Below are 23708 nucleotides of genomic sequence, written 5' to 3'. Positions count from 1 at the left end.
TTTACCCCCTAGAAAGGTGGAATGTAGATCAAAAAAGTGAGAGAGTGGCATGGACATATATACACTACCAAATGTAAAATAGATAGCTAGTGGGAAGCAGCCGCGTAGCACAGGGAGATCAGCTCGGTGCTTTGTGACCACCTAGAGGGGTGGGATAGGGAGGGTGGGAGGGAGGGAGACCCGAGAGGGAAGAGATATGGGAACACATGTATATGTATAACTGATTCACTTTGTTGTAAAGCAGAAACTAACACACCATTGTAAAACAGTTATACTCCAATAAAGATGTTAAAAAAAAAAGCATGTTCTCAAAACATTTCTAATCATTTCCCATTCTCTTTAAGTTGTGTGTATTTCTCCTGTTTTATTCTTTTATTCTGCCTGTATAAGACAAAATTCTAGAATACTAGGATTTTTAAGATAGAAATCCTCATTAATTCAGTGATCTGACTTTATAAAGAAACGAGGGCCCTTTGGATTAATGAGTAAATTAATTTATTCACTAAAAATCTTTTGGAGAGCATCGGTGACCTGACATGCCCCCTAGCTTCTGGAAATTGCCAGTAATTCTCTGCTTTCCTTGGCTTATAGATACATCACTCTAACCTCTGCCTCTGTCTTCACATTGTCTTTTTCCCCATGTGTCTACATACGGCCTTCCCCTCTGTGTCTCCTCTTCTGTCTGTGTCTTCTCTTTTTTATAAAGACAATTTCTTGGGATTTTGGGCCCACCCCCATCTGGAATGATTTCATCTCAAGATCCATAATTACACTGGCAAAGATCCTTTTTCTAATAAGCCTGTATTCATGGGTTCTAGGTACACATATCTTTCCAAGGAAGTCAGAGGGAGGGCGATGTCACCATTTAACCCACTCCAGACCATGTCCTGAACTTACCCTTGTTACGCCTAGATTTCAACATCCATGAATTTGTCATTGTCCATTGGTAGGGCTGCCTCACTGGGCACTGAGGAGTGATTCAAAGAAATGTCAATCACAGGAGTCCCCCATCCTCCGGCATCTAAACTGTGGGAAAATTGGACGTAAAACTCTGTTGTAAGATTACAAATCTTCTCTTCCTGAGTTCCCTGTTTCTGCCAGTGGCTTAAAAATGTGGCATCCTCTCTGACTCTTTCATTTCCTTTTCATACCTGATGGTTTCTGAAGAGAGAAGAGAAAAGTAAAAGGAAGATGGAGGGGAGAAAGGAAAATAGATGCTTTTCTTACTGGAAACTTAGTCATTCAGATATCTATATCAGATTTGAAAGCAGGTATAGTTCACACTGTAAGAGATTGACAGGGAAGGGGAGACCATTGCTCTTTCTCCCTTTGGTGGATTTTGTCTTAGCTGAGGAGAGAATGTGGAATAAGATTATAGGTAGAAGACAAATTGAGATGGGCAAATGCCAGGACATAACTCCACTAAGGCAAGTGCGTGGATAAAAGTACTTCTCAGGCTTTTGCCGCTTAGAGCTTCTCCTACCACAGCATATACAATATTACAGACTTGAAATCTGAAGGGAAAAATCTGACTTTTGTTAAGTAAAAACGAGTAACACTTATAAGTAATCAGTAGGTTATTTAGTCAGAGTTAATGACATTTATATGTAACAAATAGTTTATTGTATATGTTTCCTTTTTGCATAATTTATCCTAGTTTAGTATGGAGTTTGTTTAACACAAAAATCATATATAACTGTATAGTAATCAAGTAGCCACTTCAGATATACTACTGTTTGAACGTGAGAATGGCCTCTGCCCAAGCCTGTGCTTTTCAAGGCACCACACCCTTCTTAAAATAAAAAAAAAAAGGCTCTACAATCATGCCAAGAGGAAGTTAGTTTCTTGGTTACAAACAATGATTCTGAAATCAGATTCTAGCTTAGGTTCAAATAACAGCACAACCATTTATTTGGACTGTGGCCTTTGGTAAGCTCCTTAACTTCTCTGTGCCTCAGTTCCCTCATCTGTAAAGTAGTTGTAATAAGACTACACCCTTACAAGATTCATGTGAAGATTAAAAGAGGTAAAAATATATAAAGCTTAAAACAGTGTCTGGAAAGTAAATGATACATTTTAGCTATTATTTTATTAATGATAATCCTTATAAAAGCCAGGCAAAGTTGGTATTTATGATACCAGTTTCACAAATCAGGAAACAGGTTCAGAAGGACTTGGCCAAGGTTAAATTAAAAGAAGAAATTCAAACCCTGTTTTTCTCACCTCAAACCCCATAAAAGTCACTATACCACGCTTGTTCTCATTACAACTGTTTTACATAAGGTATCTAAAGGAATTAGAAAACAACTAGCTTTTAATTGGGTGCATCATATGCTTGACAAGTAGGAGTTCAATCAATATGAGAGATGGACGGACTGATAGACTGGCTGAATATAAACCTGTGATTCTCACCAGTGTGGTTCTCTTGCTGTTGCCAGATTTATTCCTGACTGTGGTATTTGTTCATCCTGCCCTCCTCATCTGTATGGTCCTTCTTTCATCCCCTTGTCCTTCCTCCGATTGCTTATTCAAATTCTACACAACTGTCAAGAGCCTCTGCGAGATACTACCTCAGTATTTCCCACAACTTCATGCGTGTTGCAAGATATGCGTACCATCTGCACTATTATTTATTTATACTTTCTTTCAATCGATGCACTTTTTATTCTTAAATTTGTTTGAAAAGTAACCCATCATAAATGAAAAGCCAGTTTGACTTGGCATAAACAGAAGCTAGAAAGTCACTATGATGTAAGCAAAATAAAACAAAAGTCTAGCTAGATTTTGTTGCTTGTCAAAGGCTCTGAGTTTGAGGCTTGCTTGTCCTTGTTTAAGAAATAAATAAAAAACTTACCTGGAAAGGGAGATACCAGGATCATGAAGGTGGTTTTCCCCCATCGAGGCTTATCCATAGCACTCTGGATGTGCTATGCTGACCCCTGTGATTTCCCCAAATGTGGAAAACGCCACTGAATAATTTGTGATTGTTGGGGACTGCATTTGTACTTCCCGCTGTGGGGTGAAAACAAAATGATAAGCACATGCTACGTATTAATGACATATGTGCATCAAATTGAAATTTTGAAACTTCGTCATTGAAATAAACAAAAAAGCTGAACAGAAAATAACTTTCTCATTTAGTGTTTCAATCTTATTTAATGCCACTTTCCAGCACTGCCTCATAGAATCTCTCTTACAATGCTATGCCTCTCATGCTTTGGAACACACTAATTTATCTGATCACCTATCCTCATTAGTTCTCTTGTGAATGTCACCATTTATCTATGCCATTTATTTGGGAACTTAATTACAACGTTTCTTACATGATACTTAATTAGTTTTTATCATTTCTTGTGGGCCGATAAAGGAGGAATACTCAAGATAACAAGGTCTTAGTCACAAGTCACAGTTTAGCCAAACCAGAACTCATCTCGTACAGTGACTCAGTCAATGCTTTGTTTGGAAGGGGGGGTGGAAATAAGAAGGAAAATTTGAATTGGTCATAGTAAATTATTTTTAAGCAAATCAGAAAAGAATTATATATGGGAATGGCTGTACATATTTTTTTCTCCTGGGCCTGTTAATGATAAATCATGTTCTGTGTGTAATTATATATAGCTATATATAGCTGTAAATATAATGGCCTTCATAAGATAAGAATATTTAGCAAAGCTCCTTGTTGTATTATTGCTTATTATTTCTGTTTTAAAAGCTGATAGTTTAAGCAAAGTTTAGCTTTGGATTAAATTGTGGATTAAAGTTTAGCATTTCAAAGTTCATTTGCATTTCATAAGACTTCAGTTTCATATTAGAGACAAACTCAACCAAGAGATTTTAAGTTGCCAACCACCCTGATTAAGGATTTGGTTTTTACTAAACATCTAACTTTGAGACTAGGTTACACACTTATTTGCTATTTGACTTCACCTACTTCCTTTTCTTTAAAAACACATTTGCATCATGAAATTTATAAATTAAAAAAATAATAATAATACTTTAGCCATATTCCATAGCATTCCTCTCTATTAAGATTTTATATCCACAGAACTGAATCCAAATTTGAAAATAGTATGGCATATGAAAACACTTTATTATCTTCAGAATAAAACATCCTTGATTTTAGGATAAAAAGGTATATATATTCCAGTATTGATTAAATATTTAAGATTTACAGAATTTTGTCCTCAGAATAATAATATAGTCATTCATATATAAAAGTCTGGACCTCTTAAGACTCAATAAAAGGATTTTGAATTTAAAAAAAATACATTTATTTATTTTATCTTTGGCCTCGTTGGGTCTTTGTTGCTGCGCGCGGGCTTTTCTCTGGTTGCAGCGATCAGGGGCTACTCTTCGTTGCTGGGCGTGGGCTTCTCACTGCGGTGGCTTCTCTTGCTGTGGAGCACCGGCTCTAGGTGCGTGGGCTTCAGTAGTTGTGGCACACAGGCTCAGTAGTTGTGGCTCGCAGGTTCTAGAGCGCAGGCTCAGTAGCTGTGGTGCACCGGCTTAGTTACTCTGCAGCATGTGGCATCTTCCCGGACCAGGGCTTGAACCCGGGTCCCCTGCATTGGCAGGTGGATTCTTCACCACTGCGCCACCAGGGAAGCCCGGACTTTGAATTGTTATATGTTATTTTTTAAATATTCAGCTACGTCTTTAAGGCATAGTTATTTTTCTTTTGTGTAATATGTCCCCCTAAAATCATTATGCATTTTAAAAAACATCTTTATTAGAGTATAATTGCTTTACAATGGTGTGTTAGTTTCTGCTTTATAACAAAGTGAATCAGCTATACATATACATATATCCCCATATCTCCTCCTTCTTGCGTATCCTCCCACCCTCCCTATCCCACCCCTCTAGGTGGTCACAAAGCACCGAGCTGATCTCCCTGTGCTATGCAGCTGCTTCCCACTAGCTATCTATTTTACAACTGGTAGTGTATATAAGTCCATGCCACTCTCTCACTTGGTCCCAGCTTACCCTTCCCCCTCCCCATATCCTCAAGTCCATTCTCTCATTATGCATTTTTGAAGGATGAAAAAAAAATGCAAAAAAAGATAGTCAGAAGGTTCTGTCTGATATGAGTTTAAGATTTTTTCATTCTCTGTAAAGTCTATCAGCAGAAGGTTATGACCTGATATTAAAAGCAGGAAGAACAAAAGGTTTTGATTTCATTTGTATTCTAATCCTCTGGCAGCTGATAAATATTTTAACTGCAACTTTCAAATACAACATTATGCCATGTTCAAAAGTATTTTGACTAGTTATCAAAAGTAGGAATTAATGACATAAGCTTTCCACTCAGAACAGTTTAGCGGAAGGAAAAGCGGTCTCTTTGAGTAAAAGAGAATGGACCTTAGAACCCACAGGCCTGAATTATAATCACGTCCTCCCTTTGAGAAAGCAGTTTCACTGCTTTCAACGAATATTTGCAGATCTGCAAAATGGAAATAATGACGTCTTTCTTGCAGACATCAGCAATTAATATACGGAACTGATCCTAAGAGTTGCTTGAAAAATAGTAGCTATAAGTATCCAAGCAGGAATATTGAGTAAGGCATTCATTTTCTCTTAAAAATTGATTTCAAAGAGGTAGAATTCGTTTTATTATTATTACTTTCTATTGTTATTCATTCATTCCTTTTATTTTTATAAGGAGACCTGGTAGTAGGCTCTGCGATTACGGCTCTGAGTAAAACAAGAAATCTTTGTCCTCCTGGAGTTACATTCTAACTGACAACAAACATATTTCTAAAACATCAATGTCCCTGGAGTGAGAAAAGTACTGTTGAGCAGACGAGGCAGAGCAGTGGACTAGCACGGAGGGAGGTGAGGTGCACGGCGATAGGAAAGGTGGTTGGAGAAGACTTCTCCGAGTGGTGAAACCTGAGCGGTCGTGAAGGGTGGGAAGGAGCCAGTGTAGGTCTGAGAGGGCGACACCGAGGCTAGAGAAGGGCAAGCAGGGACACCCGAGGCAGCAGGAGCCCTGGGACGTTGATCTGCCACAGAGATACCCAGCAGGATAAAGTAGCTTGAGTGCATTGAGGAGCAAGGCAGGAGCCACGTGCTCTGAAGAAGTGCCAGCTGCAGTGAAGGAGCAGCCAAATTCCAAGTTCAAAAGATTTTTCTAGGTGGCTATTGCAGGTACCAAGGGGACAGATATAGGTGCTAGATGAACAGTATTCGATTGAATGGTGAGACATATTTGGAATATATTTTGAAGCTAGAGCTGACGGGGTGAGAAAAAGAAGTGAAGAAGAAAGGCCACTAGTTTTTGGCTTGTGCACCTGGGAGACAATTGTACCTTGCTTTGATCTAAGATGGTGAGGGGGGAGGTGGGTTGGAGGATACTAGTCAAGAGTTATGAATGGATAAAGAAGATGTGGTATATAGCTACAATGGAATACTACGCAGCCATAAAAAAGAATGAAATAATGCCATGTACAGCAATGTGGATGGACCTAGAGATTATCATGCTAAGTGAAGTAAGTGAGACAGGGAAAGTCTAATATTATACTATTGCTTATATGTGGAATCTAAAACAGATGAACTTATTTACAAAACAGGAATAGACCCACAGACATAGAGAACAAACTTATGGCTACCAAAGGGGAACTGAGGGAGATAAATTAGGAGTTTAGGATTAACATATACATATTACTGCATGTAAAATAGACAACCAACAGGGACTTACTATATAGCACAGGGAATTATACTCAATATTTTGTAATAACATATAAGAGGAAAACATCTGAAAAAGAATATATATATAATATAATATGATATATATATATATAAACTGAATTACTATCACTATGCTGTACACCTGATATTAACACAACATTATAAATCAACTATACTTCAATAAAAAAGAGTTCTGCTTCAGGCATGTTAAATTTGAGATGCTGGTGAGACAGTCAAGTGAAAATACAAAAGAAGCAAGTGAATATTTTTAAACTATCATTATTGGGCTTCTCTCTGTTTCAATTTTTTTTCTATATTTTTTCATTTGGCAAATCTTGGTTCATGGTGCAAACACTCCAAGTTGTTGAAGTGATCTTTGTTTATAATTCTCTCAGGTGATTTCATTTGTAGAAGCTCTTCTGAGCTATATTTACTTTAGAGGAATTCCCTAAGTTTCAGAGGAATCTGTATGAACCATTCTGGGTCTTCCTCAGGTCAGGAGAAGCACGATATCTTAGTAGGAATATGACACATGGCAGTGCCACTCATGAAGTACCTACCAAAGTTTCTGTAGTTGTCTGGGTTACCTAGGCGTATTCAAGATGTGGGGTTGTACTAGGTGCTCCAAAAGAGGATTCAGCAAAATACAGCTCACAGGCCAATCCAGACCCACACCTGTTTTTGTAAATAAAGTTTAATGGGAATACAGCCATACATATTCTTTAGGTATTATGTATAGCTGCATTCACACTGCAGTGGCAAAGTTGAATAGCCCCTAGAGACTTATGACCCACAGAGCTTAAAATACTATTTGGCCCTTTAAGAAAAAGTTGGCTGACCCCTGCTCTGAAGTTTCTTCTAATCAGGAAGCCTCTTGATTTTATGATTTGATGAAAGTAAATCAGAAATGAGCTAAGATCTATATCCATTTACCACCTGAAACAATTGTGAGAGTGCATTTGCTATTCAACATTTAATTTGAGCAATTTTCTTTTCTTTCCTCTAAAGCTGAGATTCAGAGTTCAATCAAAGCCACAGAAACACCAGGTAAGTTAATTTTCTTTCTCTGAAAATATTCCTGGGTAAAACCCCAAGAAAGAGGCAAAGTAGATCAATCCGTCTGAGGACAGGGTGAAATAGTACAAAGGAGAACATTACATGGCAACTAAAATATTTAGGAAACCTTATGTTAAAAAAAATGCAGTCCCGGAGAATATACAATGATGTGTCTCAGTGCTCTGGGGCTAGGAAGAGTGGAACCAGTTCTGGTAAATGCATAAAGCCTGTGGAATTTTCCTCTGCTCAGAACCTACCGTTCCTGGTCTGTTTCTGTGGTCAGCTTGCCCTCTCTCAGAAGTATAGAGTGTGTGTTTGCTGTCTCCTCTACTTTCTAACAAAGCCTGGTCCTGGCATCCGAAGAGATGATGTTATAAACCACAGTTAACAGCCTGAAATGTTATCACTTCAAGAAGTGCTCGTGCTTTGCCATCCTTAGTTTTAAACTGAATAAATTCTGGATGATGGAGCAACAGACATTGAAAAAGATTATTGGGCAGGGGGAAATGATAATGTTGAATCTTCCTATTGTTTTGAAATTAAAATTGTTTTGGGGATTTTTATCTTCCTGCATCCTACCTGGTACTTATATAAATGACAAATCTCTTAGGTTCTCATTAATAACCACCTTTGGTATATATAAAATGAGAAATACATGAAGTAAACTTGTAAGGTCATGTAACTTTTTTAAAAATTGGAAAAATAAAGCCATGAAAATTATGAGTGACTCTGATAACATTTGCACAGCAAATGTCCTAAATAATCATAGTCTACCTTCAAAGAATTAGAAGTGGAAATTATTATGCTTTCAACTTTATTTATCTTCTACATAATACATCAAATGAATAAAGAAGTTATTTTTATATCATTAACTCTCTCTATTTCACCTTATTGCCATATTTTTTATTCTTATTTCCAGCTACATAGTCTAGAAATGCAACAGAAAAAACATTGGGAAACACAAAGCAAAACAAAGCATAAAAATAGTACATCCAGGCAAAGAGGGTAGCTTTACATTGGCTGATGCTTTGCACTGTTCTGGAGAAGTCCTGTCCCCCCCGCTTCATGGTTTGGTTATCAAGGAGAAGTTACAGATGAAAGACAATTGGGAAGCTGACAAAGTGTCAGCTCATTTTAAGGGGAGACTGAAGCATCTTTTGTTTAAAATAATGGTATTTACACAATGCCAACTTTAACTATAATTGATTTTTAAATGTAATAAAAAGCCCATTTAGACTTTAATTTTGAATTATAGAAACTAATTATCCTAAAACAAATAACAGACAAACCATTGATTTGAATAGCAGACTAGAAAGAAATGAGGCTGATTCTATCAGCTGTAGAAAAGTCAGTCTCAAACTTCAGATGTATGTTTTGGCTAAAGACTAAATCCAGATACACTCAAAAAGAATTCACAAATATTCACCCATATGATCAAGGAGAGGCATCTTCCTTAAAATAATTAGCATTTCTCTTTTAGGTAAAGTTGAGGTGGACTTCTTGCCCACAGAATTATTAGTACTGCTTCCTTCCATAAAAATGAGCTAAATATACATTTAATCTTTGACTGGAACATACTGAGTTCTCATGTTTGATATTTTCTTGCAGATTATGCATCTGACTTTAATTTTCTTGAAAAATTATGTTTTTACCACTCTCTTCAAAAACTATTTTTAAGGATCTAGAAATTGTTGATTGTTTTATGTAGGATCTTTTTTTGGAATTCAGGACAAGTAAGGCAACTATATATAAAATGTGAATTATAGGCAATTATACATAGATATGACATTCGATTTTACGTAATAAAGATAAAAGAAAGATAGTCATAGTTAGATGGAAATGATCAACCAAAGTCAGAAGACATGTCCATTCATTCCATTCAACAGAGCAAAGGTAGTATGAGTGGACAACTGAGTTCAACAATGCTAAGCACCAATATCTAAAGCATGTGGGAAAGTCAAACTTCACCTGACCACTGTAACATACCTGGTGAGACTCCAAATTTTGTATAATCCCCTGCCAAATATACAGAATGGTATATTCAATGGTATATTCAACCAATCACCACATTCAATAAATATTTGTTCTGTTCCATCACACATAACACTAGCTAAGAGTTTGAGTGTTACATGGAACCTGCCATTAAGGGTTACGAAATACCAGTCAATATTATAAATAACTATAATAACTCCAGCAGTCATGTAGGTATAAAGTGATGTGTCATAGATGAGCCTCAGATAACCTTATGTTAAAATCAGAGGAGGAAAAGATTTTTTTCCCTTTAGCTGTTGTTGTGGTATACATTGGGTGGGAAAAAGCAGTTTAAGAAAGATGAGGAAGAGGGTCATGAAAAAAGCGACCTTCTAGCTGCCAGATTTTTCTACCGACTCATTTTTTTAGCTCTGAATTCAGAGCTAATGAGGAGACAGAAAGACCCACTAAAAAGTGATGAAAGACTGTTTATTCCCCAGAGATATATGCAGCCATCATGCGGCCATTACAACAATTTAAAGCAATGATAGAATTCACTTTTCTTTAGCCTTATCATTTTCTCACAGACAGGCAGAGCTAATAACTTGTCCTTGAAAATGAACCTCTTGATTTCTTTGATAAGAGACCTCAGCACCAGAGAAAAATGGAACAATATGCCTCAGAGTATTGGGAAAGGAATAAACCATCTGCCCTTAACCTTCTGAAAATACAACTATATTTGTCAGGGCTTTCCAGAGAAACAGAACAAAAAGAAGATATATATATATATATTATATATATATATTATATATATATATATATATATATATATATAATATATATATATGTATTTGTATATATGCATGGAAATCTCTAAAGAGATTGATTATAAAGAATTGGCTCATGCATTACAGAGTCTGAGAAGTCCTAAGATCTCAGTTGGCAAACTAGAGGCCTGGAAAGGTAGGAGAATAGATGGTATAGTTCTGGTCCCAGTCCGAAGGGCTGAGGACTAGGAGAGCAAATGGTGTAAGTTCCAGTCTGAAAGCTGGCAAGCTCAAGACCCAGGAAGAGCCAATATCTCAGTTCAAAGGCAAGGAAACACTGATATCCCAACTCAAGGCAATCTGGCAGAAAGCGTTCTTCTTAGTCCAGGGAGCCTTTCTGATCTATACAGACCTTCAACTAATTGGGTAAGAGCCACCCTAATGGAGGGTAATCTATTTCACTCAGTCTACAGATCTGAATGTTAATCTCATCCAAAAACACATTCCCAGGCACACCCAGAATAATGCCTGACCAAATATCTGAGAAGAGAACCCCATGGCCAAGTCTAGTTGACACATAAAACTAATCACCACAATAACATTCTCATAGTCACCAGCACAGCGTCTCAAAGTTCTCATTGTACCCTTCTTCTTTACTGTCTCAACTGTGTTTCAGGACCTCAGTTGTATTGTAGACATTAATTTTGATGGAAAATCAGAAGCCAGTACAGACAAAAGTCCCATCAAAACTGACTACTGGCCTTTGGAAAGGAGGATACTCTGTCTTGGTTCATTCCTTATGCTTGATATCTTACGTAATGCTTGGGATTGGCTACTCATCTCTCGGAATTCATATAATGTGAAGCACGAATTATTTTTATACAGAGGATTACTTACCTGAATGTTCGAACTTTGAATGACAGAATCTTGATACTATTGTTCAGGTAGAACGCACTCAGACTAGAAATATACCCATAGCGAAGTGATATCCAGAGTTGTTTTTATTAACTTGGAAATTTTATGCTGTTTGAAAATTAGTTGAGAATAAAATAACTCAGTTATGGAATGAAAAATATATCAATATTTATGTGATAGGGTCTGGCATAAAGTTCCACTTAGGAAATTGTATGAATCTATAAATCTAGGTATGGCTATGTGGGTTCTCCTCTAGGTCAGGGAGCTGATAACTCTCTAAGAAGAGCTCGGCCCTGTTCCTGTGGCTCTGGTCTACACTGGAAGGGCATAAAAACTCAGTCTCAACTGATCAGCTAGCCAACTCATTTAAGAAGCAACACATTTCAATGATATTGCTAAGGGTGTGAGCCCTTCCAATGAGCTCTACGATGTGCTTTATTTAATACATCAGCAATAATTCTGTCTGCTTGTATGTACATGCAGCGTCTGGTTTGGCCTATTGAAGGAAGGACGTGTTTAGTTTGCCTTGGTAGGAAGAATACCTTCTCGATTGGAGCCGAAATTGACATAGATAATATTTCATGGAACGAAAATAAGAGGCATGCGCTTATAACTCATTCCCACAGGATCAGTGGCTTAGGCAGCACAGAGTCGTGGTTGACAGAACAGAGTCTAGGGTTTGCATTCAAACCCCAGCGCTGTGTGACTTTGGGCAACTTATTTAAACTCTCTGGGCTTCAGTTTCCACTTTATGACATGAAAATATTATTAATACAATAGTGAGTGTAAAACACTTAGAACACTGCCTGGCACATAGTGTCCAATAACTTGAAAATAAAGTCCTTTTTAATATTTTTATGTCCATGTTTTGGATCGCTTATGCTCACATTCTCAGAAAGCATATGGCACGGGAAGGGTTACATATTGAAAAGCTTCTCAGTGTTTTCAGGTCGTACTATCCAAACTGTGAATTTAAGGTAAGATGATGTATATATTTTGGGAGAGAGATGAGAACATTCTAAAACTTTCAGAATGCTGAGAAAAAATTTTCACTGGTCTCATTGATAATGATGCCATTAACGAGTAAGATGAACTCAACTCACTTGAAATCTGTTGGTTGCATGGCATAATGGAAAGGAAACAGATAGGGGTTTTGAGTCATACTTGGCTTATGTCTTAGCCCTTCTACTTATTGTCAGACATGTTACCTTATCTCTCTGAGCCACAGTATCTCTCATCTTTAAAGCAAATAATAAAAATGTTTAAGAATAAGGTGAGTTAGCGCATATGGAAGTAGTTAGCACAGTGCCCCATTCATTCTTTGTGCATTGTATATACTTTTCTGGAAATTAATAACTATTTATATTAAATCACAAAAGAAAAATATGCCCTCCTTCTTCCACATATATTTCTACAGAGTTACCTAAAGTAAACAAATCCTAGTCACAGTTATTACTGGGTTAGAGGATGCTATTACTTCTGGTCAGTTATGCTGATGGCCCAAAGCAAAGTGAAAGAACTTTGAGATTAAAAATTGTTTTTGCATAGCTTGAAGTGTACAACTAGGTCAGAAAGGTCAGGTCTGATGAGAGTGGAAATTAATTTTTATCATGTGAAGGCAGAAAAGTCTCCTTTTGTCACTTTGTCCATTAAGTAGATGGGGGGATCCCGTTAAAAGTGAAAATGCAGACTAGCTATGACAAAATATGAATTGAAAGGAACCCTGACAAGATTCTAAATCTTAAAGCTAGAGGAGCCCTCAGGGATCATACCAGCAGATTCCCCTCCCAAAACAGAGAATGGGACCAACCATACTCATAGCATTTATTGACTGGGCCGCTGATGTGCCACTTACTTATATAATAGATCATTTTCCACTCTGATAATGAAAGCCTAGAGTAAACCATGCTTCCTTTCCCTGAGTGTCAGGATGCCCAGAATCAATTCTTATGGCCAACACCAGCAGCCGTATTGATGCTTGGTATTAACTCTTAGAAGGAGCTTATTTGTTTCTTCCATTTTCCTTTGCTCTGATTTCTCCTTTTTATTTTATTCATCTGATGGCCTATATCATTGCTTAAGCACCTCTAATTCTTTCTGTTAAGAATTAATTTATAAGTAAAATTCAATGAACAATAACATGGCATCTCTTATTTTAATCCCTGACATACTGTTTTGTTTTTTTTCACATCTATCAATTGTGCTGTTCACCTTCCCTGTGCGAGCTCCTTAAATGAAATAACTATCTCATGTACTCTGTTGTATTTCCTTCAGCATCTACTGTTGGACCCAGAGTAGGTGTCTATTTTTTTTCATTACTTCAGACTGAATGAAAAAAATTAATGAGAATGATTTTAAATAAGTACCCATCCTAATATTGAGGCAAAAAAGGAAAACACATGAATTCACTTCCTCCTCAACAGTAGTCACGTCTGCTGCCCCAAAATTTGTTTGTCCATTCAGCAAAACTTACAGTCGCTACTTGTACATACTGCTGTAGTGTTTGGGAAATATCAGTGAGCAAAATAAAGATTCTTGCCCTTGAGGACCTTATATTCTAGCATAAGAATAGACAAACTATAATCAATACATGTATTAATTAACCAAATTATAAAGCAAGGTGGAAGGTGATAAGTGCTATGAGAAAGAGAAGATGTAGAACCGTGTAGAAGGGAGGGATTATGGGTGCCGGAGAGATGGGGACCATTTTCAGTATTGAAAAAGTGGTCAAGATAAGTCATAAAAAAGGTTTGAGAAAATACAAGAAGGAAGTGAGCCACTTAATACATGGGGGAAGAGCATCTAAACAGAGCTACAACTTGAGGAGAGGACTGGTGTGTTAAAGAGACAGGGCAGGGAGAAAGGCAGGGGATATACCAGGCAGATTACCTAAGATTTGGTGGGCTATTTCAAGGACTGTGACTTTTTCTGTAAGTGGAATGGAAAAACACTGGGGCTTTTGAACAGAGGGGTGACATGATCTGACTCATGTTTTGTAAGTATAACTCTGATCGCTGAGGAGAGACTGTCAAATGAAGCAAGCTTATCTTTTGCAAATTTTCGAGGAGAGAAATGATGGTAGCTTGGATCAGGGTGGTCATAGGGTCATAGGGTGGCATGCATGCAATCTCCAAATTCCAAATATATTTTGGAGGTGGGGCCTATAGATATTCTTGATGATTGCATTTGGAATAGTATAGAAAGAAATAAATAAAAAATAACTCTGAGGCTTTTGGCCTAAGCAATTGGAAGGAATAGCTGCCATCAGCCAAGATAGAAAGGCTGCAGATAGAGCAGAAATTCAAGTTTAGACATGTCGAATTTCAGATTTTTATTATTTGCCATTATTATGAATCTGAAATTTAGGAAAGAGGTCTAGGCTGGAAGTATAAATTAGGAGATCATTTGCCCTGATATTCTATTTAAACCTTGAACTTGACTGAAATCACCAATGAAATTAGTGTAGTTAGAGAGGAGGACAAAGGACTGCATTCCTGGGACCCTCCAAGACTGAGTCAGAAAGAAGAGATGAAAGCAGCCAAGGAGACGGAGAAGAATAAGACATAAGGTAGGAGAAAAACCAGCAGTGTGTGCTCTACTGGAGCCACATGAAGCAAATGTGTTAAGGAGGAGTGAATGAGTTATTGTGACAAATGCTGGAAAGTTCTTTTTAAAAGTGAGACGTGAATCCATCAAACTGCAGTCAGAGACCAGTTCCAATTATTTATGAATAATGAAAAAAATGAGTAAACATTCCGTTTAATTGAATTTAGCCCCTCAGACACATATCAGATGTGCACATATCAAAAAGAAGTCTAGGAAACATGGCGAAATGAAAATAGAGCACACAGTTTTATTTTCTTTCTCACACTAGAATATTTTATCCTCTACTGCCTCTCACACTTTTTCTCCTGTTAATACCTGTGTATGATATGCCTTCCTTTAAGGAAGGTTTGAGAAGGCCATCAGGGACTCCTCCAGCTCAAGTCCCTCCTCAGAGAAACCCATGGTTCCCAGGAGCAGACCTGCTTTCATATCCTTGCCAGGCTCAATCACTGGCTGGGAGCAGCCCGCGGGAGGTATGGCCTCAGCACAAACACAATGATGGAATTCAGAGCGCAGGTGGGGAACCTCGGTCAATTACACTGTAGTTCGCCTTCCCTGAGGTGCATTCTCATAACCACCAGAGCTACCCTGGGACATCAATAAGATCTTCTGTCTTTAAAACTTCCAGTGAGTTATCTAGAAATTGGTTTACAGCAAGAGCCAAATGTGTTCCACTGTCAGATGGCAATAGGGTAAATTTGTTTTTGTTTTTTTTTAACTTTTTACTTTGTATTGGAGTATAGCCAATTAACAATGTTGTGATAGTTCAGGTACACGGCGAAGGGACTCAGCCATACATGTACATGTATCCGTTCTCTCCCCAAATCCCCTCCCATCCAGGCTGCCACATAACATCGAGCAGAGTTCCCTGTAATATACAGTAGGTCCTTGATGGTTATCCATTTTAAATATAGCAGTGTGTACATGTCAATCCCAAACTCCCTGACTCTCCCTTCCCCCCATGTTCTCCCCCGGTAACCATGTTTGTTCTCTAAGTCTGTGAGTCTGTTTCTGCTTTGTAAATAAGTTCATTTGTATCATTTCTTTTTAGATTCCGCATATAAGGGATATCATACGATATTTCTCTTTCTCTGTCTGACTTACTTCACTCAGTATGAGAATCTCTAGGTCCATCCATGTTGCTGTGAATGGCATTGTTTTCATTCTTTTTAATGGCTGAATAATATTCCATTGTGTGTGTGTGTGTGTGTTTGTGTGTGTGTGTGTGTGTGTGTGTGTGTGTGTGTACCACATCTTCTTTATGCATTCCTCTATCGAGGGACATTTTGGTTGCTTCCATATCTTGGCTATTGTAGACAGTGCTGCAATGAACATTGGGGTGCATATATCCTTTTGGACCATGTTTTTCTCCAGATATATGTCCAAGAGTGGGATTGAATGGTCACATTGTAGCTCTATTTTTAGGTTTTTTTTGTGTTTTTTTTTTGGGGGGGGGGGGGTACATGGGCCTCTCACTGTTGTGGACTCTCCCGTCGCGGAGCACAGGCTCCGGATGCACAGGCTCAGCGGCCATGGCTCACGGGCCCCGCCGCTCCGCGGCATGTGGGATCTTCCCGGACCGGGGCACAAACCCGTCTCACCTGCATCGGCAGGCGGATTCTCAACAACTGCTCCACCAGGGAAGCCCGGGAAGCCCTATTTTTAGTTTTTCTAAGAAACTTCCACACTGCTCTCCATAGTGGCTGCACCAATTTACATTCCCACCATCAGTGTAGGAGGGTTCCCTTCTCTCCACACCCTCTCCAGCATTTGTTTGTGGATTTTTTGATGATAGTCATTCTAACTGGTGTGAAGTGATACCTCATTGTAGTTTTGATTTGCATTTCTCTAATAATTAGTGATGTTGACCATCTTTTCACGTGCCTTTTGGCCATCTGTATGGCTTCTTTGGAGAATTGTCTGTTTAGGTCTTCTGCCCATTTTTTGATTGGGTTGTTTGTTTTGAGGATATTAAGCCTCATGAGCTGTTTGTAAATTTTGGAGACTGAACCATAGGGTAAATTTGGGTACACATTACTACAATAGACTTGGTTCCACAAGTCTCTTTATTACAGCAGACTTTGTTCTGAGGTCTCTGCCTCAAACAGCCTGCTCCAATTTCTGGCGTGAAGTTTGCAAACTAAATTTAAGTCATAACATACCATATCTGCAACTCAGTAATCATTACAATCACCAAAAGTCAAGGTCTAAGAGCAAACTGATGTCCTCTAAGAACACCATATACTCCAGTTTCTCCAGTTCCTGACCAGAGCAAAGAAGCTTCTGAAAACATGTAAGTGTCTGAAGAGTCATATAGCTTTACACTTAGAATATCTGAGAAAATTAGATAAATTGACTTTGGTTGAAAGACACAACTCTGTAGGTGCCTAATCACAATACAACAATAAGATATTATTATAAAGTAATATATTAATATAATATAAATTAACATAATTTTATAGTAATTATATATATAATAAACATATCAGTATCAACACTTCTAAGCAATTTAAATTTATTTTTACTCATTTAATTTTTACAACACTATGATGTAGAAAAATTATAATCACCATTTGTAGATCTGGAAACTCAGACACAAAGAGTCTAAGTGCCTTGCCTAAGATGCCACAGCAAATAAGTGCTAGAGTCAGATTTGAGCCCACGTACTCAGTGTTCAGAATCATGCTCTCAACTATCCACTGTCCCTCTCCTGTACCTCCTCTGCCGATGCCACTTGAGTAGTAACATGGCATAATAGAGTCTCAATGAAATCCACAGAAATCATAAGCTCTGAACATACCATGGTTCATCTTAACTGCAGGAAGAATTACATTAAACTCATAATTTATGAATTCAGCCAAGACCTGTAATTTCATCAATATGATCGCGCTAATGGACAGGGTTTCTCAAACTGTAAGTTAATTCCCATTACTGGGTCATGACTAGTATTTTTTTAAAATGAAGGAAGAGTCTAGAAAACACCAGAAATCATTCAACGTAATAGAGGTGAAGTGTGTGTATGTGTGTGCGTGTGTGCTGGTTTCAGAAATGATTTATTAACTAAAGTTTGCGGTTAAAAGAAAAAAAAAATAAGTCTTTGTTCAAGGAGCCAACAAATCCTCTTTTAAGAAGGGTTAATTCTGTTGCCTCCCTGTGGAGAATTAGCAGTAATGGCACTGGACAGTCAACACGTTTTAACCTTTTAAGGAGGAAAGCTTGGAGTTTCATCTGAACCAGATAGATTATACTCAGAACTGTAGCCGCCACTTAGCCCGTCTATGAGAAGGTAATAAGGTAGAATATGGAGTCTTGGAAATTAACCCTTGGGAAATCCCAGGGGAATTAATGCCATTGGTTATTTAATCAGCCATCTCATTCTCTACCAACACAACCGAAAGAGCATTCATCCTCACTAGAACACTTAACACTGGAAAAAGCAACTAAGTACCGAGGTTTGAGCTAGTTCCCACTCTTGTATTTAAGATTCCTTTTTCTGCCTGCTCAGTGCACGAGCCTGACATTTTTCTTTGTTCTTACGGGCATATATCTAGCTTCCTCCCACAGATCTCTTGCATGGCAAGAACAGACTCTTAACATTATTCTCCCCGCACAAATGTCAAAAATGCATAAGCATGCGGTGCGTGCTGGACTGTGGGTGACAAAGAGGGAAAGATCCAAGGCAGTCATAGGCAATATCAATTTCTTTCATGCAATTATGCATGGCCTTCATACTCCTAAGGGGGCCATAATTGTAAGAGGTGCCTCTTAGTTTATCCAAGCAGTCAGCTACACCTTACTGCACACCCACTTGGTCAGAGCTTCGTGTGGTGGATGGTGGGAATTACAGCCCTCACACTCCAGGAACTTGCAATTCAGTGTAGAGACAAGGCAAACAGGTGTGATTAAAAGATATTACTTCATATTTCAAGAAAAAGAGAATTATTTTTCCAAAAAATGTTCAAAGTACAAATTACATTTTATTATAGATTCACAAGAATAAACGTTGTACGCTTATATAATTATCTATGCTTCCTTGAAATTTATTGAGATTTATGGGTTTTGAATAATAAATTTTTATTTATTATTTTTTTTGTTTTAGTCCTTCTGACTAAAGATGGCAAATGTTGACTTACGTAAACGAATAATAATAATCAATTTAAAATTAACACTTGCCATGGTAAAAAGAGCATAGACAGTGGTAGAATGCATCCAAGCAGCAGTTACTCTAGAAAAGGCATATAAGTGTAAATCACTGCTGAGATAAAAATGAAGGGATCTTCTATTATTTTTTTCCCCAGTTCTTCCAACCAAAGCCTCAACTGCAATCTTTCTTTTTGACCACTAAGAAACATAAAATCTGAAATCCTGTGTATTTATGTCCATTTTAAGTATTTATAGTGAAAAAAATCACTATCACTCAAAGTTGTAATATCTAAAATGTGATTAATGCTTTTGCATTGATTTGCATTCTTATGGGATGCAGAACTTCATTCAGTAGGTGATACAGTCTGTAGCCTAAGATGAGAAACTTGCACAAGTTTTTTTGGCCAGTTCTTGAAGATATAATACTAACACCCAAGTTTTCTCATTCCAAATTTAACCATCTCTACGGGAGGAGACAAAATGAACTCATGATTTAATGTATAATTGTATGTATCCCCTTATTCAACAATAAGCAGTTTTTACGGATCATCAGAAATGCAAATTGTTTGAATCTGCAAAGAAATCCAGTAAGAAGAGCAAATACTATCATCTGACGCTACATTTATCATTTTCCTACAGTTAACACTCTACAACCAGATGCATCACCTTCCAGAATCCCTACATTATCCTCAATATCAGTAACAATTCTGGAAAACATCTCCCAGTCTCAAGGTATGACTTCTGTGTGTATGAGTGGAAGCTTGCTTCGCCTGACCCCTCCTCACCAAGAAAACCTCACCAATTTAAAAAACAGCTTATTGAGGTATAATTTATACACAACAAAACTGCACATCCTCAAAAAGGGAGGGGACACGAGGAAACTTTTGGAGGTGTTGACTCTGTCTATTACCTTGATTGTGGGGATGGTTTCATGGGTATATGCATGTGTCCAAACTCATCAGATTGTATACATTAACTCCCTACCAATCTTGAGTCATAAAACAGAACTCTTTCAGAATGAGATAAAATGTTTTCACTCCAAGACTCATACCTATAAATCACAGAGGCTTACCTAAACGGGGAGTGGGGAGGTGGGGGGGGAGGATTGTGAGAATTGGCACACATTAACCAAAGGTGACATTTTTTCTTTCTTAAAATAATAGGCACTGAGAACGCAAAAAATGCAAGCTCTTCTTCAAGCAGCCCCTCTTATTCCAGTGAGTAACACGTGCATCTTCATTCAAGGCAGTAGAACTGCAGAAAGTTTGAATGTTACCAATAAGGGAAGGGATTCAGCTATAGACAGCCTTTTCTCAACTTTACTGAACCTGCAATCCCATTATAATCCTGTATAATTGCCACCTGCTTTGAAAGTTTCCTCCCATTGAGTGTGGTTTTAATAAATACACTTTGGGGATTTTTTTTTTTTTTTTTCTTACCTTAGTGCTAAGCAGCTACCACCACGGGTCAAGGTGAATTGATGGGACTAATCTCTGATAAGCCAAAGTGCATGGGCAGAGATCGCCACAAAAATGAATTTTCACCTTTACAAAACTTCTTCTTAAAAATGGTCTTTTAAGAAAAGTTCCATTTTAGAAAAAACATATATATGTCAGCCACTGTTTATGCTAGGATTGAATAGAGAATATTCATTAATTTCCCCGAAAATTAAGAATAAGATGAATATGTATGAAGCTGTGATGATAAAAGATTATCTTAGGTTTAGGTAAAGTCATTCCATTCAATAAGTCAGCATTGCATTTATTGAGCTGCTGATTTATGCCATCTTCATTTTGGGAGGCACTAATGATCTCATGTAAGGTCTAATTTAAAACAAATATTTAACCATAGCAGTGAAGTGTAACCCCCCCTACAAATGAATCTCCTAGCTATTCTCAACCTCCCGGTAAATATAAGGAGTACATACGTCAGCAGATGAGAATGCCTAACTAAATAGTAACTATAACATCTATATCTCTACTTATATCCCTATGACAGCTTTTTCCTTTCTTCACTATTGTTTTAACCTGGGAAATGACTGTCAGCAAAGAAGGCAGTGCTAAAAACAAACAAACAGCAAAACCCTTCCTTTAATGAGAACAGGAAAAACTCACCCTAGTTTACTGGAGCATCACCACTCCCCCAAGCAAACATTCACAAATACACACATGCTTATCTTTCTTGGACCATATTGTTCCACGATGATATCCATCTATATCCACTTATGTTATTGTATGCCTTTTTAGTCCTAAGATATTTTTACAGAAAGATATTAGTGATTTTTTTTTTTTAAGAAGCCAGCTTTATGACTAGAGCATTTCCACTAGAACCAGTAGAGGATATATATTTCTTTTTCTTCCAGTTTTATTGAGATATAATTGACACACAGCACTGCTTAAGTTTTAGGTGTACAGCATAATGATTTCACTTACATACATCATGAAACTTATCACAATAAGTTAGTGAACATCCATCACCTCATATGGATACAGACTTAAAGAAATAGAAAATCTTTTTTTCTTGTGATGAGACCTCTGGAGGCTTGCTCTCTTAACAACTTTCACGTGTAACATACAACAGTGTTAATTCTATTTATCATGTTATACATTAAAACCCTAGTGCTTATTTATCTTATCATTGGAAGTTTGTGCCTTCTTGGATGACTGCCTTCATCCAAGCTATGCATTAGTGACTTCACTATAAAGTAGTAAAGAATATAAAGTGTGAATATGGGTCTGACCATAGGGGACAGCTTCTGCCTGGCCAGTCTCCCATCTCCTCATTGCTTCAGTCACCAGGAAAGTGGCAACTGTCTTCCTTAGGTTTGGAGTTTTATTTCAGAAAGGCTACAAGACTGACATCAAGTGGATACATCAGAAATGACAACTAGGGCAAAACCCAGGAATCAGATAATTTATCTTCTTTGCTTTAAAAAAAAAAAAACCTTCTTTTAAATAAAATGATGTTTAAAGAAGAAAGGAAGCATACATGCTTTTGCTCAGTTCATGAACTATTTGTTGTGAAATTCAATAGCCACTCTAACTGACAATGTCTCCAATACTTTTTAGGTATTATTTTGCCTGTGGTTATTGCTTTGATTGCAATAACACTTTCAGTCTTTGCTTTGGTGGGTTTGTATCGAATGTGCTGGAAGACAGACCCAGGTAGGTAACAGTGTTTTGTTTCATTTTGTTTTCCTAAAAAGAGAATATACATGCGCAGCCTAAACTTGAATTGAAACTCTTAAGAGGAGAGAGGAATTATGCACAGAAACGAACTGCTGTATTGCTTGATCACAGAGGTAGAGGGAAAGGGGCAGAGAAATCCATTGAATGCTGGTGAACGTAAGGAGTAGGAATTAACTACTAATGGCAGATAATATCTCATGGACAAATTTTTTTTAATGAAAAAGCCCTAGATTTGTGGGTGGTCAGGGGAATATGGTAGTAAAGAAGGCATAAAACGACATGCGTTAGCTATAGCAAAGGTTTGTTCCATTCCGTGTAACACAGAATAAAGGGAAGTATCGCTAAGAATTTCACTTTGAGACCCATAATTTCAAGAAGGGTGTTTTGTGACTTACTTCCCTCCTGGGAGGCGTAGCTTCCTTCCTATGAAGGTGTCTTCCACAACTGTGTGTTCTGCTAATTGAATCAGTTCCTCAGTATTGAACACTATTACAATTTTTAGAGGGATTCTAGTCCAATAATTCTTTATTATCCTCCTTAATCTCTCCATTAGCTTTGGAAAGTCTTTCTTCTTTCATTTAAAATGACACTGCCTTCTTTTACATCCTCACTCTTTTTCTTCTTTTTGCTGCTTCATGTTCTCCCTGCCTCTTGAATATTTATGATTCCCATAATGGCATTATATTTTAAAGTCTTTTTTAAAATAAACTTTTAAACTTTAGGATAGATTTAGATTTACAGAAAAGTTGTGAAGATAGGTAGAGAGTTCCCATCTACCCTTGTTATTAATATCTCAGGTTAGTATGGCATATTTGTCACAATTAATTGACCAAAATTGATACATTATTAACTAAAGTCCCGATTTTATGGAGATTTCTTTCGGTCTTTATTCAGGCTTTTTTCTGTTCCAGGAACTTGAGCTCTCTTTTTATGTCATGCTTCCTCTGAATCCCACTCCAGGGATTCTCGCCTGTGTTATCTTAAACTTCAATCTATCTTTCCATTTCAGACTCCTTCCTGGTTGTATAATGTATAATATTCTGCTTCATGCATGTTATTCCTTCTCGTAGAATGTCCAGCCCACTGCTTAACTTTTATAACACACCTTAACTTTATAGCACACCTAATCTCCATCTTATCCATTAGGATCTAGCTTAAAAACAAACTTAATCCATATTTTTTCGACACCCCATCTCTTTAAGCAGAGTGGAGTGTTCTATTACTTCTAATTCCACGGAACTTAATGATGGCATTCATCACACTATAACTATAGTTACTTCTCTATAAGCGGGCTTCCCCTGCAAGTCAAACATCTTATTCTGTCTAGGCTGCTGTAACAAAAATGCCATAGACTGGGCGGCTTAAACAACAGACA

General features: G+C 37.5%; 1 protein-coding gene, 1 long non-coding RNA gene and 1 other non-coding gene across 3 annotated transcripts in view; 2 read left to right on the top strand and 1 right to left on the bottom strand.

Moving 5' to 3' along the window:
* Positions 1 to 23708, top strand: part of EMCN (endomucin) — a 109642-nt gene that overhangs the window by 54873 nt on the left and 31061 nt on the right. Inside the window, exons 5-8 of the mRNA XM_059066524.2 lie at positions 7696 to 7734; positions 19785 to 19877; positions 20309 to 20362; positions 22214 to 22309. Of these exons, the coding sequence (XP_058922507.1) occupies positions 7696 to 7734; positions 19785 to 19877; positions 20309 to 20362; positions 22214 to 22309 (282 nt within the window). The remainder of the gene's footprint in view (positions 1 to 7695; positions 7735 to 19784; positions 19878 to 20308; positions 20363 to 22213; positions 22310 to 23708) is intronic.
* Positions 2847 to 3013, top strand: LOC131759078 (U1 spliceosomal RNA). The gene has a single exon (XR_009336407.1). It is a non-coding gene; the product is annotated as a U1 spliceosomal RNA (small nuclear RNA).
* Positions 2941 to 23708, bottom strand: part of LOC136794344 (uncharacterized) — a 111567-nt gene continuing 90799 nt past the window's right edge. The window contains exon 3 of the long non-coding RNA XR_010840966.1: positions 2941 to 3012. This is a non-coding gene — a long non-coding RNA (uncharacterized lncRNA). The remainder of the gene's footprint in view (positions 3013 to 23708) is intronic.

Source organism: Kogia breviceps, chromosome 6 (assembly GCF_026419965.1).
Source record: "Kogia breviceps isolate mKogBre1 chromosome 6, mKogBre1 haplotype 1, whole genome shotgun sequence".
Lineage (NCBI taxonomy): Eukaryota > Metazoa > Chordata > Mammalia > Artiodactyla > Physeteridae > Kogia > Kogia breviceps.
Note: the sequence above shows the minus strand (reverse complement) of the source record. Positions and strands in the feature narration are given on the sequence as shown.